This window comes from Myiozetetes cayanensis, unplaced genomic scaffold (assembly GCF_022539395.1).
Source record: "Myiozetetes cayanensis isolate MyiCay16 unplaced genomic scaffold, myiCay2020 scf10, whole genome shotgun sequence".
NCBI classification, from domain to species: Eukaryota; Metazoa; Chordata; class Aves; order Passeriformes; family Tyrannidae; genus Myiozetetes; species Myiozetetes cayanensis.
The window spans coordinates 12,053,858-12,070,733 of NW_026086605.1; the positions used below are offsets into that span (position 1 = coordinate 12,053,858).

Consider the following 16,876-nt stretch of genomic DNA (forward strand, 5'->3'; position numbering starts at 1 on the left):
ATGGCGGACGCCGTTGCTGTTGCCAGGCAGGGGCGGCAGCGGCGCCGGGGGCGATGGCGGCGGGGCCGGGCCCCGGCCGGGACGCGCTGGAAGTGAGGTGGGGGCGGCCGGCACAGCCTCCACACGGGCCCCGCGGTGGTGGGGTCTGCCAGGGCAGCGTGGGCGGAGAGGGGAAGAAAGCACGTGCTCCCGTTCCCCTCTGGGCTACACTTGACTCCTCTTGCGTGTAGCGAAAGAGGCCAAGAGCGGAACTCCTCAGAAAAGATAACGAGAAGTTATTGCTGGACGTAAATATCTCGAGACTAGTAATTTTAATATGTTTGTAAGTATGAGAGGTGGTGAGGCTGTAGTACCATCTTCTAAGTACAAAGGGTCAGCAGCTGAGCTGATCCCGTGGCTGACTTATGTTCGTGAACAGAGCATAGAAGTGCTTCTGGCAATTGCAGAGCAGAGGTCTCTCCCAGTCAAATGCTCTCATGGGAAGAAGAGCAGAGATGAGGCGTTTCTGAACGGAAATCAGAAGAGAAGGTGGTAACAGCGGTGTTGTGCACTGAGGGTGCCTGGTACACTGCTGGAACTTGCCTGCCGTGGTGCTGGCAGGCTAAACTGGCACCCTCAATTAGTGATAAATGCCTTTGATAGGAGGACCCTGATGTTTATCCACACAATTTCTGAAAGGTAAAAACATCTGCAGGCAGTTATGAGTTTGTTGACGTGTTGTAAGTTCATAAGCTGACTCCGCTTCAGTAATTTATTTCAGTCCTTGTGTAACACATCCTGTTTACATTCCAGAGTTTTGCCATGTTAAAGTACTGGTGTCTTTAAAGCAGAACAGTCCTCCTGGTTGGTTCATATAAACACAAGCTGTGCCTTCGTATTTTTTTATTTTATGGGGATGAGATGAACTACGGAAGTGTAAAAAGGTTAAACCAACACAGTGGGGTCCCAAGTATGGATTGTAGCTCTGCAATTTTTTCAGAATAGGGGTATATCTTTTACTGTGATACATGAGGACGTAACCAGAGTCTGTGAACTAATTTTATTTTTAGTGAAAACTGAAAGGAATACAAACGTTTCTCCATATTTTTACACCAGTCTGTTGTGCTCCATCAGGGCAAGATTGACCCTATGTTTTTGAAAACACTGAACTGGTGACTCTTAATACAAGATCTTGAAGTTATTGTGGTTTTACAGCATTGTTGTGGAGATGAATCTAACAAATCCCAAGCGTGGGTTCAGTGTAACTTAGGCTACAACATTCCCTTTATTTTGAGAAATGTGTGTCACCGATTAGTGTTTTAATGTTCAGTTGCTGTATTTTCAGTTGGGTTCAGGGATTCTCAAACAAGAACTTTGGCTTTGTCAACAATCAAACTGTCTGCTACCCCCGTGGCAATTACATCCTCTTCCTGGACCTGGAAACAAAGAAGACAACAGCACTACAGTGTGAGACAGGCCCTGTGGGAGCCTTCGCAGCAAACGCCAGCAGTGAAGTGGTGGCCTTCTCCGACCGGAAGCTGAATCCCGTCATACATATCCACCATTTCCCAGAACTGAATAAACTGACAGAATTAAAAGGTAGTGATGTGGTAACCTTCCTCATCACCATTTCATTAAAACAATACTTTAATAATCCAGTTTCTGAAGTGTTGTTTGGTTTTTTTTTTTTATAAGACTCGAAAAACAGTGTGACAGGGAACTGACTCGGGATGAGATTCATGGAAAGCAGTGGAAGGAATTTTCCACTGCACTGCTTTTACTTAGGTTCAAGCTGGGGAGGAATATGACAATACATAAAGAAGCTGATCTGAAAGGAAAACAAAAGGAATTAAGTGGAATTAGTTTTAGGAAAGTATAGTTATAATGAGCAAAAAAACCCATACTGCAGTAGGCTCCCAAGCAGACTGCCTATAGCCACATGAGAAACCCAAGGTGTGAAAGCAATGAGGGTTCTTGCAGTTAAACGGTGGAGTCTGAGATCTAATACAGATTTTTGACTGCCTCATAACATTTCTCTCCTTAGTTAAGTTGTTTACCCTATCATGTTTCAGTTCCCTTGTAATTTAAATAAAGCTCATACTACTTGCTTTTTTAATGTATATGAGTGAAATTATGACTGTAAAGGATTTCAGGGTACTTGGGGAAAAATACAATTTCAAGGTATTATTGAAAAAAAAATTGAAAAAATTCCAAGAAGTCATACATAGGGAACATTGTTGTGATCAAATCAAAAGAAGAGTCTGGAGAGAGGCAGAGAAATCAAGGGCCTGAAGAATATCTTTGAAGAATTAAAGTGGATATAAGGGAAGTGAGAAGAGTATTTGTGATAATGTACAATAAAGTCTGGGGCAATAAAAGACCATGTGCTTTATTTTTACATTTCAGGTAGTGCTCAGCTGGACTACACCTTACTTGCGTTTAGTTTCACAGGCCCGTATCTAGCCAGTTACTCCTCCATCCCAGAATTTGTTCTTTCAGTATGGTAAGAGTTTAAAAAAAAAAATCTCTAATACCATTTGCATTTAATTCATATTTTTGTGTGTGTGCTTTCTTAGCATATATCAATAAATGTAGAACACATCCTAGTTGCCTTCATCTCTTTTTTCTTCCTGATTGATTGTTGTCTGCAAACTTTCTGTAACCAAAATTGCTGTTTATTTTCTAGCATTAGTAGCCACTAGTCAAAATAGCTGTTAATTTTACCAGACCTATCTTCTACCTTCTTCCAAATTTTGTGGTTTGGAGTACTTCCAAACTCTTCAGCCTGATAACTATCTGTTCACTGTTGGAAGTTGAGCACCATGCTGTTTGTGGAAGAAAGTTGCCTGCTGAAAAGAGGAAAAGGATTCTAAAGCTGATTTGTGCTGGTTTGTCCCCCTGGACTGTTCAGTGGTCCTCTTAATTACTTTTGCTTGATCTTAGTTCTGGCTTTATAATTTTGCTCAGTGATTACAGTAACATGGATCACTGGATTAGAACATAATTTTCTGGTCATTGTCATTTAAAAATAGTATATAACATGGTGCAAACACAAAAAGTTGGAATATTTAATATTTTAATTATACTGTAAGAATACAGTCCTGCTCTTGCCTCCGTTGTCAGCAAGCTCCCATTGACTATGGAGTGGGAGGGTGGAGTAGAAGGAAGACGAGCAAGGACATGTAAGGAATAGTTTGTATAGTCCCATTTTAATGATCTTCTCTTGTACAATGATTATTGAAGCTGCAGAAACTCCTGTAACTTCTGAATTTTAGTAATGATAGTAGATACTATTAAAGATGCCTCTTCTTTATCCCTTATGAAGAAGAATAATGTTTGCTGTTCAGGAAGGACGTCTGTGTGTGTATCACACTAGAAACCAGCAAGACAGCCTCACTGGCCTCAAGAGCTGACACACTTGTCACTTCCAGCAGGAATAACACACATGGTCCAACATGTTCATTGTGGGCACTTAAACTAAAATCCACCATCTTGACAGACTTCTCTAGATTATTCTTAAAACCAGACATACCCAGAAATGTTTAAATGCTTTGAAGTAGTGGCAATTTCCAAGGCAAAACAATTTTAACCACTTTGAATCAGTTTGTTACAAGTATCAGCACCTAGTTGTCATAAAAAACCACCCTACGTTCCAGTCAGAAAGAATTTAGTGACAAAATACAATTACTTTACAATATTAACCTTAGAATTTATAACTTGAACAGAGGTGTGTGAATTTACTGTGAAATCAGAACCTTCATTTTTTTGTAATTGGATTATATGGTGCATTCATTGTAGAAATGTGTGTATACAGATGATAGAAACCTCAAGGTTTAGCATTCTTAAGGTGTCATTACAGTATGATGATTGCACAGCTCCTGTATTTTAAGGAGCTAGTTTGGAATCAGAGATACAAGAGATATTTTGAAAGTTATGTTGGTCTCAAAATACATAAAGCTTATGGATGACTAAAAGCTGCCATTCGTCTGAGATATTTTATCCCTAGATCTTTATTCTTTTCTGTTTAAAGGAGAGGCTTAATGCCAGATTCTTTTCCAGATACATGTACCATATAGTTTCAGATCTTAGTAAATTATCTACTGTAAAAGAGTGTTGGCATTATCTGTTAGGTATGAGACAAGAACACGCTGACAGACTTTTAGAAAGAAATCTACACTGATATCTTTAAAGTTCAGAATTGCAGCCTATAGATTCATGTAATTTTAATGAGGGTTACTGTGTATGTGTGAAATACTTCTCATTTTTTGCACATGCTGTCAATGTTAACCATTGTCTTGCATCCTGATCTGTTTCTGTGAGTGAATTTATTGCAGACCAGAATAATGGGATTATACTGAATCCATTTACAGCAGAGTATGCATTTTAGGCTTTTTCCTCTTACCAATAATGACAAATTAACTAAAGCTATAAATATTATTTAGATTAACAGTCAGATATATTGTCTAAGAAATTAAGAAACAGTTTTAACTGTTTTCTTCAAATTATGTTAATCAGTTCTTGGACACCACCTAAAAGTGCAAATGCAATCAAGAATTAATCTGCATAATGGAAAAACATGCAAATTGCATGAGGAGAACATAAAATATTTGTGGACAAAATGTAAAATATACTAGACAAAGGAAAAGTCAGTGAAAAGCAGATTCCCAGGCTTCTGTCAGCTATACATAACAGCTCCTCACAAATTCTGCTGTGATTTCTGCCCAAGTTAGTTCATGCAGCCATGGCTTGTACATCTTCATTCACAACACGATTACTGTATTAATTAAGTAATTAATCCATAGATAATCACAGGCTAACTGTGTTTTATTTCCTAATTATAATACCTTTCTGCTGCAACCATTACAGTCATTATGTTATGGACTGTAAAAGCAAGTCTGGGGTGCTGAAGAGTTAATTGTTTAGGCCCATTTGGTAGTCACTGATGGAACTGTTGAAAAAAAAATCCATTTCTCTTGACTCTGTTGTTTTTTTCACAAGAGGAAGTGCATGATAATGTTTCTAAAATGTTAGTTATTCTTTTTCTAGTGGTAATAATTTTATGTGTGGATAATTAACCGCATCCTTTTCATTCTCAAGAGGACATAACTTGTTTGGCATCAGAAATTTTTTGTCAGTGACAAGGTATTTGTTTTCCAAACTGGATCTTGAACATCAGTCATAATCACATCCAAATCTTTGGCTTGAATGTTTTTACTTATTTAATGGATTTGATTTTCTTTTACTCTCCTTAATGAAGGAACTGGCAAGAAAGTATCCTCCTGTGCAGTGAGTCTCAGCCAGGGATAACAGGAACCTCTTTAAGTTTTAACCCTATAAACTGGCAACAACTGTGTTTTGTTGGTGAGAGCTCCGTTACCATCTGGCACGTTGAAAGGATTAAGGACGAGCATCACCTTAAGCGAAAGTAAGTGGAACACCCTTTAGGTTGAGAATAAAACGTAGAAGTATATTTTAATAACCAAGACTAGCAACACATCTATTTGCAAAGGATTTAGTCCAATTCAGTTCATCTAGCAGTTGCAATCAGTAATTGCTAAATCATAAGCACTATGAATCCGTCTAGTCAATCAAGTGAATTGAATTTATGATTTCATTTCTTACCGCTCACATGACCAGATTATGCACACCATGAAGCTCATACTAATCAGCTGCTTTGGCAGCCTCCATGAAAAGCCGTGTGACTGAATCAAGGTAGTGCCTGCTCTGCTTTTATATAAGTAACTGTGTTGAGCATTGCTTTTGTGGCTATGAAACCATCAAATTTGGATCTGTTTCCTCCTTGTAAGTATAGTTAAACAATATGTTGTTGTAATCAAAAACTGTACCAAAAGCAGTATCAGTTTTCTATGTAATTTCCATCATCATCATGGCTAGGCTTCGCGAACAAAGATCCGAGATCCAAGTAATTTCCAACTTGTGTGGCTAATTTACAGATCCAGAGGGAGTGGCTCTGTCAATGCAATTCACTGAGCACACTAAACTAGTATTTCTCTATGCTAAAATGTTTTTTGAGGTTGGTATAAAAGTAGTATGTATCATTCAAGTTGGAGTCCTCCAAGTATAGCACCTATGCTTTTTCAGTGGCATTCCCATACTCTGCCATTCCCAACTGTGTTTAATCTTGTTAACTATTAATATGAGCAACATATTCCACTGACACAGATACTAATGAAAGTATAGACAAGGCCTAAATTTGCAATCTGAAAAGAACACCAAAGGGTTCTGTGCCTTTTCTCATTATGGAATACATGTGTAAAGATATATATGTATTCCCTTTTTCTCCATTACTTTTGCAGAAATAAAGCCCACTTTGAAAACACGTTTCTCCATTTTGTATCAGCATTTATTATACATATTTCTTCTCCTCAGACTGTGTCTTTTACTTTTTCACAGCCCTGTGGAACTCCCCGATGAACAAGGGTCCATAAGTCCTCATGAGGATTTGTTTTTCCCAGTTTCTTGTAGTGATGATCCATACCATGGCCCTGATTTGCCAGTTTCAGCCATTGCTGGACTGGTAGGAGATGAAGCAGAAACATTTGTGGTAGTTATTGAATTTTTTCCTTTTTACTGTTCCAAGTCATTATACTTTCTATGCAAATAAGTGTTAATAAATTAATAATTTTAATGTTTGTTAAATAGGTACAACCCAGTAAATAGATCTGTTATCTCAACAGTATTTTTGAAATCCATTTTGACAAGAGATGGAGAAGGCACAATGCTGCTGCCTAGTGCAGTGCAATGTTGAGATTTCTGACACAGGCCCTAGCACAGTAACATATCTGCAGTGGAGGTACTTCTGTATCCCAGAAGAAGCATGAAGTGTGTCAGCATTTAACTATGCCCAAGCTAACACAACCTGCTGAAACCTTGAAAACCTATTCTTATTCTAAACTATTAGTAACCCTCAGGTATCCTTATTTCCCTTTGGGATTGCTTTCTTTTTGACATTCAAAATGTCTCAAGATATAGAAACATTGAAGGCTTTTTTCCAGACAGCAACCCCTGCTTCTGAATTACCTTTCCATACCACTGTCAGTGTTGGACCTGGCCATTTGTGTCACTTGTATTAGATCATTTACTTTTTAACCTCCCTTGAAATGCCTCTTCTGAGAGGCTTCAGAAGTGTTCTCATTTTGTTTGAAATTTACTTTCACCTGAGTACCAACTAGAAGTGTGAAAACATTTAACTTGCAAATTTTAGGATTCTCTTCTAAGATTAAGGCCATTGATTGCTGAGTTCCTCTGATATCGTCAGACTACAGTTGCTGGAATGGACCAGGCTGTCCAAAATAGAGGTGCTGTAACCACTGTTCTTCACTGTCTTTATAAAATGACAGTCTGCTGTGGCAGATATATCAGTGGTCACTGTCACTGATGGTTTGCATACCAATACAAATGTCCATGAGCAGTTATCTGGCTCTGGCCCAAAATCTGTTCCTCAGCTTTTGGAAATACCTTGGAGGTATTTTCTTCTCTACTGGCCCTTGGATGCTGTATCCTGCTCCTAAGGAATGTGTGAGAGGCAAGCAAGAAAAGGAAGCCCGTTGCCAGTGTGATTGGATGCTTCTTGGAAATGCGTCAGTGTTCCATACTCTACAACCACATACTGAGGTTGGATGTGTACCCAAGTGTAACCACAGCGGGGCAGCAGAGGGAAAGAAATTGGAATATCCTACAGCTTTCAATCCTTTTTTTTCTTGCATTAGGTTGATTTAGTTTTGTTTTCTGTATTTCTTTAAGCTGGGACCTGAATTTTCTTAATTTGCTTTTCCATGACAAGCCTACTTGAATCCACTTCATCTTCACCACCAATTTGATTTCATTGTCTTTTTATAAAATGTTTTGATGTCAAGGAGCCATCATGGATTTTATTCCCCCTGAAGAGGTGCGACTCAAAAGGGAGAGAAGTTCAAAAAAAGACAGCATTATGATTGTGGTTATTATTATGCACCACCTTACCAATGCACAGTTCAAGAAGCAACCTGGTTTGGGATTTACATAATCTCATCCTAGGATTAGCATATTTTATCTAGTTAATGTGTAAAGACAGTCAGGACAGCAGGTACAAAGTAATATTACAGAAGTTGTGTTTACACAGGAAGCTTCAGTGTTGCAGAAGCTCAGTTACAACCTTCCCAAAGATTTGTGATGTTCAAGCCTCATAAAATCAGTGAAAATGCCTATATTAAATGTTTCTCTGCGTGATGTAAAGCCCTATTTGCTATAGATTTATTACTGTTAGTCCTATTTGATTTATAACATAAATATTAATGTACTTTATTTCTGTAACATTTTTCCCCTGAGAAATTAAAAATGCTTTGTAAGCATAAATAGTAAGTTACTTACCGAGAATCATATAGCAAATCATTGGCATATTTTGCTAATGCAGTCTAGGTACTTGTGAATCTCTGCCCTATGTTTTCATCACAAGTCCATCTATATTTTCTCTTTTTATAGAACCTTTAGTGAGACAGCAGGTGCTCACTGGTGTCCTTACCAGTTTGGCACACATGCATGGTGCTTGGAATTGTCTCTTTTAAATGTTTTCCCAAGGTTTTCCTGTGTTTTGTTCCCCTCTTCCCCTCCCTGAATTCTCTTTGATCTGGTTCTTTCTATCATTTTCTATGAGGGGTATTTTTATGTCCCCTGTTACTGTTGTATCTGTCTTTAATAATATTTGGTGGAGAAGTTCTGTTCTTCCTGTTTTATGGTTGACAGATTTATGAGAGTTTTTTTAGCAAAATGAAACTCAAGGCACATAGGAAGTCTGGGTCAGGGATATTTCTAGCACTAATCTGCAGATGACACAAAGGATGAAAGAGCTGTTTTACAGAGCAATTTGGGTTATACAGTAAGATAAGCTATTCAAACAAAATGTGTTTTAGTAGTGCCAAGTATGCAAGAACCACATGTTTATGTGGTCAGACTTTATGAGGTAATGATCTTTTTTTCTTTTGCCTTGAAATGAATGTAACTGCTTGTAAGGGTATTTGTCAACTGTTGATTGAACTTGTCTATTTTCATGCTGAAGCCTAGAAATAGTATTAAGACTTTCGTGCATCCCACTGCCCACTGCTGGACTGCATCCTCAGAAATATACATGGGCTGTAGAGAAGGATATATTTTGGCAATTGATGCTGACAAACACAGTGTTTCTATTCTTCAACCAAAACCCCCACCTGGTAAGAAATATCTGTGTGTGTGTTTTATTCAAGTAGGGAGGAAAGTGGATGGGTAAAAGCTTTTTGTGCTTTCTTCTGTTGTCCTGTTGTGTACCTTACAGAAATTATAAAGCTATAGAGCAGAACCCTCCTCTTTTTGTAGTATGGTAAACATCTGAGAATGTCTTTTGAGCTTCTGTGTGTGTTTCTTTAGTCAATTCTTTCCCAATAGTTGACTTTCACTTTTCTTTGGGGGGAAAAAAAGGAAAAAAAAAGAAAAAAAGATAAAAGGAAAAAACCTCAACCCCTCTAAATACATCAAAATTGACAAAATTAACTGTATTTCCGGGAGCCCAGATTGTATTAACCACCATACTAGATTGACATTAAACTATTCATATACCAACTAGACACAGTCTTATTGCTATTAGTTAAATACCTATAATTTATTTTATTTTACATGAAATATTGGATAATCTTCATTTGCTGTGTTAGGTGTTGTTAGAAGTGATCTCTGAGGACTTATTATGAGTCTTTAAACAACAAAACTGAAGTACTGTTGCTTAATAGCATTCCTTAATGTCAGCTCTTACACAGACTGTTTTAGAATGAAAACAAGGCTGTAAAGACTACCAGGCTTTACTGCAGAACATATGAACACAGAGAGTGAACAGAAGATGTCTTTGGCTTCAAACAAAGAAATCTGCTTTTAATTTATTCTAGAATGGGAGGACCTCTGATTGACTGCAACTCACCAAGGCGATTTGTCTGCCCTATATGTATTCCCCATTTTATTTTCTTCTTTTTTTCATATAATTTTTTTGAGCTGTAGCAAGTATCTCTGACTTTCACTTTTGATAGTTATCACCAAAATGGAAGGCAGCTTCAAAAAAAACCCAAACAAACAACAAACCAGAATTATTTCTCTTTTTGAAACTATCAGTGTTAAATTTAGCAAATCAAGAGTTGAAAATCATCAAAAAATAAAAAGATGAGGCGTGACTAGAACCGGGTTTTGTCAGTTGAGTAGAAGGCAACAAGAATATTTGCCATTTGGGCTTTTTCTTGGCCTGCAATGTCTTCTTTAAGTCCTGTCCTAAAACTGTATAGAAATATGGTCTGTATTTACATTATACTGAAGCTTCTGCTAATTTAAAACACACTGCAGTCTGTATCTATTTAGCAGAATGCTTAAGTGCATGTCCATCTTTAAGCACATGCTGAATTCCTGTTATGGTGTTGCAAACAGAATCATAAGCAGCCCCAGCATTTCACTTGCATTTTTTTCAGACTGGCTGAAGTCTCCTTTGTAAGTATATCAAATTTTTTTAATAAATCATTGTTAGAAATAGCAATACCATAACTTAGCACTAGAAGAAAGATAAATTTGCATCTGTACCACTCTCCATGGCAAGTATTGCTATCTCCCTTTCACAGCTGTAAGCTGAATCACAGAACGGTGCTTGCTGAGTTGCAGAAATGGCAGAAATGGTAGAAATTGGGGAAGAATGCACATTTTTAATATAGTGTAAGGAACCTGGCCTTTTTTTCAGTAGAGTGGGATGCAACTGACTTTGATTGCAGTATTAACATACAAACAAGGTTGACATTATAAATCGTTTTCTTTTGTGCAGAGCACATGCAGAAAATATCGGATGTGGTGTCATATGTTCGTAGAGAAGTACAGAAAAAGAAAGGTATTTCCATGTTCAAATCAAGCTAATAGATTTTTGGGCAGCACCACTGATGTCTGGGAGTAATAATATGTGAGTACAGCTGGTTAGAAAAACTCATCTCACACTGGTTTCTGTAAGACACGCTGTTGGCAATCTTATGTGTGTTTACATGACAAAAGATTAATAGCTTTTGTGCTAATAGGCAGACAAATTAAAAACCTCAGGAGAAACAGCAGCACTGGAATAATCTCTGTTCTTTCTCATTTAAATTGGAATAACTGATGCTAGAATAGGTTCCCTACTGCTTTCTTTTAGCAACTTTTTTTTAGAACTGCAATCACTTGTAATTTATCGGAGTTAGGATTTTGGGTTTGTTTCAGACACTTTGTTTTGAGCTCCACAGTACAAAAAAAAATTAAATTTGGTATTTTTTGTTGGGTTTCTGCCTTCAGGTGGCAAACTAAATGATCTGCAAAAACCAGTATTTTCCATGGCATTCTGTAATGAGGGATTATACGCAGCTGGAAGGGTAAGGCATCCTTTGTGCTTTTAACTTACTCTTATTGTGTGAAGATCAAAGAACATTCGAATGGAGTATATTTGCAGAGTTCACCACAAAAACAGGAGTTAGAAAAACGTGGAGGACTGCAGGACTATAAAGGTCTGGTGTTGTCTATATTTTCTTTGTTAAGACTTGAGACAGGGGAATAGGATGTGAAAAGATTCCAGTTTTGTAGTCAAAAGAAGCAACAAAAGAGGACAATCCTGTTTTTAACAAAAGATTAAGAATATTGTAGAGGAACCAGATAGGAGGATGGACAAAATATAGAAAAGGAGAGAAAATGGCCAAGAGAACTGCCAAGTTCTTCTGTGCAAAATCTAACTCAATATCTAACCCAGTGTGACAACGTCATTGTATATTCCTGCTTAGGAGTGGGACAAATTCTTACACTGTCTCAAAAAGGACAATATGAGATCTTAAGTATTAGCTGATGAGAGAGTCTGTTGTTATCAAACATGGGCTGTTACTAAGAACTGTATTAAAGAACACCTTCGTTTTCAATAGATTTGTTATCCAGAGTAAGAGTCCTTCAGATTTATAGATACTAAAGACAAATGGCAGCGTTAGTGATGGGATTCAGTTAAGCACTGCTACTTTAGAGATTTTCAGAAATTCTTGCACTTCAGTTTGCCAGATGGTTTAAGTGACATAGACCTCATGTGGATTTGTACTTTTCTGCACAGGATGGCATTTTATTGTTTTATCACATCAAAGATCTGCAGTATGAGATGAAAGTCTGTGCTGATATCTCACAACCCATATCTAGCCTCATATTCTCTCCTGATTACTCCAGTCTTCTGCTTGCCACTGACCAGGTATAGCATTTGAGATAATAGCACTGCACAATGGGATGTTCCTGGGGTTCTCTATGTGTGTGCTGATACTGTTAGTATGAAATGTCTAATGTAATCACACAAGTCAACAAATTATATCAGAGGTGGACAAAGTCCATTCTGTGTTTTTACTGAAAATTGGGAAGACATTTAATGAAGCACAGAACAATTGCCTCCTACAGATGGTAGAATATAAGGTGCCTAATGTTGGGATTTCCCAACAGAAATAAATACTTGTGTGTACACAGTGGAGTATACATGTTCAGAATCTCCTGTGTGTCCAGGTCATAGGGGACCTACTGAGCATGAACTCTAGGGCTGATGTGCCTGCACAGGAAGAAAAGTGTAGCTGGGTTGTATCAGACCTCTGTGACTCTGCAGTAGTTGTTCTCCACATGTACATGAAGTTGTCTGGCAACCCAGTCCAAGATCCTTCTTTAACCAGCCTGATGTCCAGAAATCTTACACAAGGGTCCCAAATACTCCAATTCTACCTGTTTTCCCAGACTGTAAATAACTTAAATGGTCATTTTTAAAACTCTTTGACTGTTTCTGTAGTGTGTGTGTGAGTCAGGAGGTTTTGTGTACAGAACAGCAGTGCAATGGTAACTTTGCTCACACTCTCTCTGATTTCACTCTCCTTTTGTAAAATGAGTAGAGAAGTTCTAAAATCTCTGTCAATATTAGTTATAAATTGTTTCTAAGAGGCTTTAAGATATTTAGATAAAAACATCTTTTAAAGCTAAAGATTTATGATTTTTGTTTTGTGTTGGTTTTGAAGATTTATTAATTTCTGGAGTAACATGAAATTGGGTAGGTTTAAATTATTTTATTAAAGCAGTTTTGAGAAACAAACTTGAAAATGTGACTAGCTGGATCACTCTAAAATGAACTAATCTCATCTCCAGCTAGCATAAATTAATATAATTCACTAAATTCAGAAGAATCCTACTGGGCAATTTTTACCTCAGTTTAGAGTCAAATATGAAACTTGAAGAGTGAAGCTCAGAAAGATGGATATTTTTTGTTAAAGTGTGTGAAAGCTTTTAATGAAAAGTTTCATATCCCAGTGATGGACCCTTTCTCTTTATTTGTCAGGGACCAGTCTATAGTTACAAACCTGCCCATAGTGGAGAAGCTGTCAAACTTTTGGACACATGCAGCAGTTGTTTTCTGGCAGCTGATTTTCTTACTCCAGGGAACAAGTACTGTGTGGTAAGAAATTGTATTGCTTTTTGTATAGAATATTGGCTCTTTCCAGGTAACAAATATGGGGGAAGGCACAAAATTAAAAGCCTTGCAGAAACTGGGATGGTCCTGATATTTGTAACAGTTGTATAATTTCTCATTAAGGAATTAAATGGCATTAATTCAGGTATAACCTATAAAAGGGTCAGAATTTGCCCTGGAATGCAGGTTGGATAATTTATGAATTGCTAAAATGTTGTATTTTTTCAGCTGCTGATTTGTGTGATTTACTATTGTTTGGGAAGATAGCTGAGCAAAAGGTGGATTCAATTCAGAGAACTGATGCTGGAAAAAGAAATTTCTACTGATCTTTTCAGCCTTCTGCACAAATTGGACCATCCTGAGAGATACCTCTGTCCTGGGTCCAGGGACAAAGAAGGCCTTACTCATGAATCTGTCCATTCTGAGAAATTCTTTGCTTTCCTCCTATGTCTTTTACTCCTGCAAGACATATATTTTAGCCAGCAATTCATTTCCAGGCCATGAATTCTTCAAGTGGCCAGCCTAGGAGACCTGGGGTCTTAGTCAACTGAGTTGGCTGAATCTGTTACCTGACTCTGTATGAGTTATGTGAGGGTTGAGTGATCTCTAGCCTTACCTTACTGTGGAATTAAAAAAAAATCGTGTATATAAGAACTCAAGTACCATTATGGGCATCATTTTTCATGTGAGAAAACAAGACCTCTCCTCAAGCCCTTTCCTATGCAAAGAAAATTGTAAGCAGGTTGTTCTATTGCTGGCAGAAAGGTAGGAATGCTAATATTGATCCAGCTTACTTGTTTTGTCCTAAATTGTCTCATTCTGCTAAAGACCATTCCTGTAGTTGCAACAATTCACAAAAATTGCTAAATGTTTTCCTTAGGCAGGTGTAACTTGCAACACATGGACTTAGAGGAAAAACTAGATAATCTCAAGTGAAACTAGTAACCCTTGATCTGCTGTGCTCAGGGATCAGTTGAATTTATATTCTATGGAAGATCACTAATCACTTCTAGAGTATTTGGTTATTTCATCCTCTTTTGACTATGTTTTTCTCTGTTCAACAGTCTGTAACAGTTTCGGGTGAAGTACAAGTTTGGCTCCTGGAAGATGGAACTTGCCTTGGCAAGCTAAACCTTGATATGGAGGTACACATAACCAGGAGCTTATATAGTGACTGATACTTAATTTTTTTTAAAACATTTTTCAGTTGATAACATAATATACCTCAGATTTGGATCAATAAGTGGTGAAAGCTCAGTAATGTCTTTGAACAACCCATGAATGAGACTTAAAAAATATTATATTTCAGAATGTTTCATTGAACTAATAATGTGTTTAACTTGACCATATAGCAGAGGAAGCATTTCAACTGAATGTCCTAGTGATGTGTCTTTAATCACAAATTTGGAAATAACATCTAAATTTTTATGACATTACTTTATTATTTTTTATTTTTAATGAGTAATAGAAAAGTTTCAAGAGTATAAAAACTAAATGCCTTGACTGATATGAAAAACAGGTTTTAAGAATTGAGTTGATAAAAGCATTTCGAACTATTAATGCTTTGTCCTGATGTAAGGTACATTTAAACCCTGAAATCTGACATAGTAAGAAAAAAACTGCCCTTCTATAACAGCTATACACGTAACAGTGCACTCACTATTTTATTTAGGTGAAACTTCTTTCACTTAAAATCTGGATAGTGGATATAATGGTGGGGTTCTTCTTCCTGAAAAGAACAGAATTAACTTTTGATGTGTAGCTACGGAGCATAAGTAAAATTACTATGATGTGTCTAAAATACTGTCTTTGTTTAAAAAAAAATGGTTTTCAGATAAAACCACTTGGGGTTTCTTCTTCAAATTTTAGGGACTTTTAAATAGCAAAAGAAATTGCATACTAACACATAGCATAATATATAAAAATATATGGAACTGTTAAGTGTCTTTTACTTCTCAACTAGGCAACTGCTATGGCTTGCTGTCCCTCCTCCAACAGTGTTGCTGTAGGGACCAGAAGAGGTCAAATCTATTTCCTTGATGTTACCAAAGCTGAAGCTCCACGGATTGTTCACAGAATTTTTCTTTCCAACTTTCCAGTGCTATCTTTGCGGTAAGTATGGAGTTACAAGGGTGGGGATATTGTCGATTTATTGCTTGAGTAATGATATTAGTTGAAAATCGAAGTCTTTATTCTAAGAACAACAAATTAAAATATTGTGACAGCTTCTATTTTTTTCCAACATATTCTAAATTGCTTGCAAGAGGAGTAGCAGCAGGATTTATATGAGAGAATATAAGAAACCTGTATTTTAAGAAGGTTTAACTGAGCACTGAAGATACTGATGTGTAAGATACTTTTCTGAAAGATCACCATATGCAGTAATTATGGACAATCCCATGTATCTGACTTTAGAGGGTTATTTCTCACTGAATACAAATTTGAGGTTTTGTGAAGTTAAGTTTAAGCCTTTTGGTAATCTCTTCTTATACGGTGGATTTTTGTTACCATTGTTTTTTATTCACTGCCTAAAGTTATGGGCTTCAGTTGTGTTTATGCTCTCAATGAAGTTAACAAGTTATGGGAGTAAAATTATCTTACTCTTTATTGACTGTATGGAACTGATTTCTATTTGGGTTTGCATTTTACCTAGTTATGATCAGAGCGGCCAGTTCCTCATTGCAAGAACTACAGAAGGACATGTCTTTATTCTAGATGCTCGGCCATCAAAATTATTCCAGGTTCTGGGATATATAGGTAATATATGTAACAGCATTCATTTTCTTTTCACTATTACAGCAGCCAATGCCTCAAGTGTAGTTGTGTGCATGCAGCACTTCCTGAAACCAGGTTGAGGTGGTTGGGCTGAGGTGTATTGAGAACAGGGATCTCATTTTGCTTCACTTGATATCTTAGTAAAAATAATGTTACCATGTCTCAGTAACAATTTCCATTGGTGTTCCTTACCTGCTTTAGTGCTGGCAGATGAAGTGCTCGATCTTTCTGTAGTTTCTGACTTTAAGAATGACTTAGTTGAAGTGATGGTCCTTCTTAATGTAGCAGAGGTCCAACGAGCAAGACTGGAAAGTTTTTGTCTCTCTTCAGCAATCACAACAGGTAAGAATTGAAATAAAAACTGTGGCTTTTTTCTAAGGCAAAAAGCCTAGTGTCAGATTTTCTAGTTATTTAAGTTTGATTTTTAAAAGGCCTTCCAGCTTACAAACTTTCCAAAAAGTAGTTTTCAACAAAGTTAGTATTTTCTTTAAGTATTCACTAATGTTGGGCTTCTTCTTGTGCCTATTTTTAGACATAGAAAATGGGGCTGAATTTTCGAAGTTGCTGAAAATCTACAATGTTTGTATTAATTTCAGTCTTAATATCAGGTGTTTTATCAGTCTTAATTTCAAGTGT

The 16,876-nt window shown here is 37.1% G+C and overlaps 1 protein-coding gene across 1 annotated transcript in view; it reads left to right on the forward strand.

The window, feature by feature from the left end:
• The window catches only part of CFAP43 (cilia and flagella associated protein 43), a 40,586-nt gene continuing 23,710 nt past the window's right edge, over positions 1 to 16,876 (forward strand). Inside the window, 15 exon segments of the mRNA XM_050305316.1 lie at positions 1 to 22; positions 25 to 97; positions 1,325 to 1,578; positions 2,386 to 2,482; positions 5,237 to 5,404; positions 6,394 to 6,544; positions 9,035 to 9,185; positions 10,799 to 10,861; positions 11,293 to 11,369; positions 12,086 to 12,217; positions 13,334 to 13,450; positions 14,530 to 14,610; positions 15,429 to 15,577; positions 16,119 to 16,222; positions 16,442 to 16,582. Coding sequence (XP_050161273.1) covers positions 1 to 22; positions 25 to 97; positions 1,325 to 1,578; positions 2,386 to 2,482; positions 5,237 to 5,404; positions 6,394 to 6,544; positions 9,035 to 9,185; positions 10,799 to 10,861; positions 11,293 to 11,369; positions 12,086 to 12,217; positions 13,334 to 13,450; positions 14,530 to 14,610; positions 15,429 to 15,577; positions 16,119 to 16,222; positions 16,442 to 16,582 — 1,780 coding nt within the window.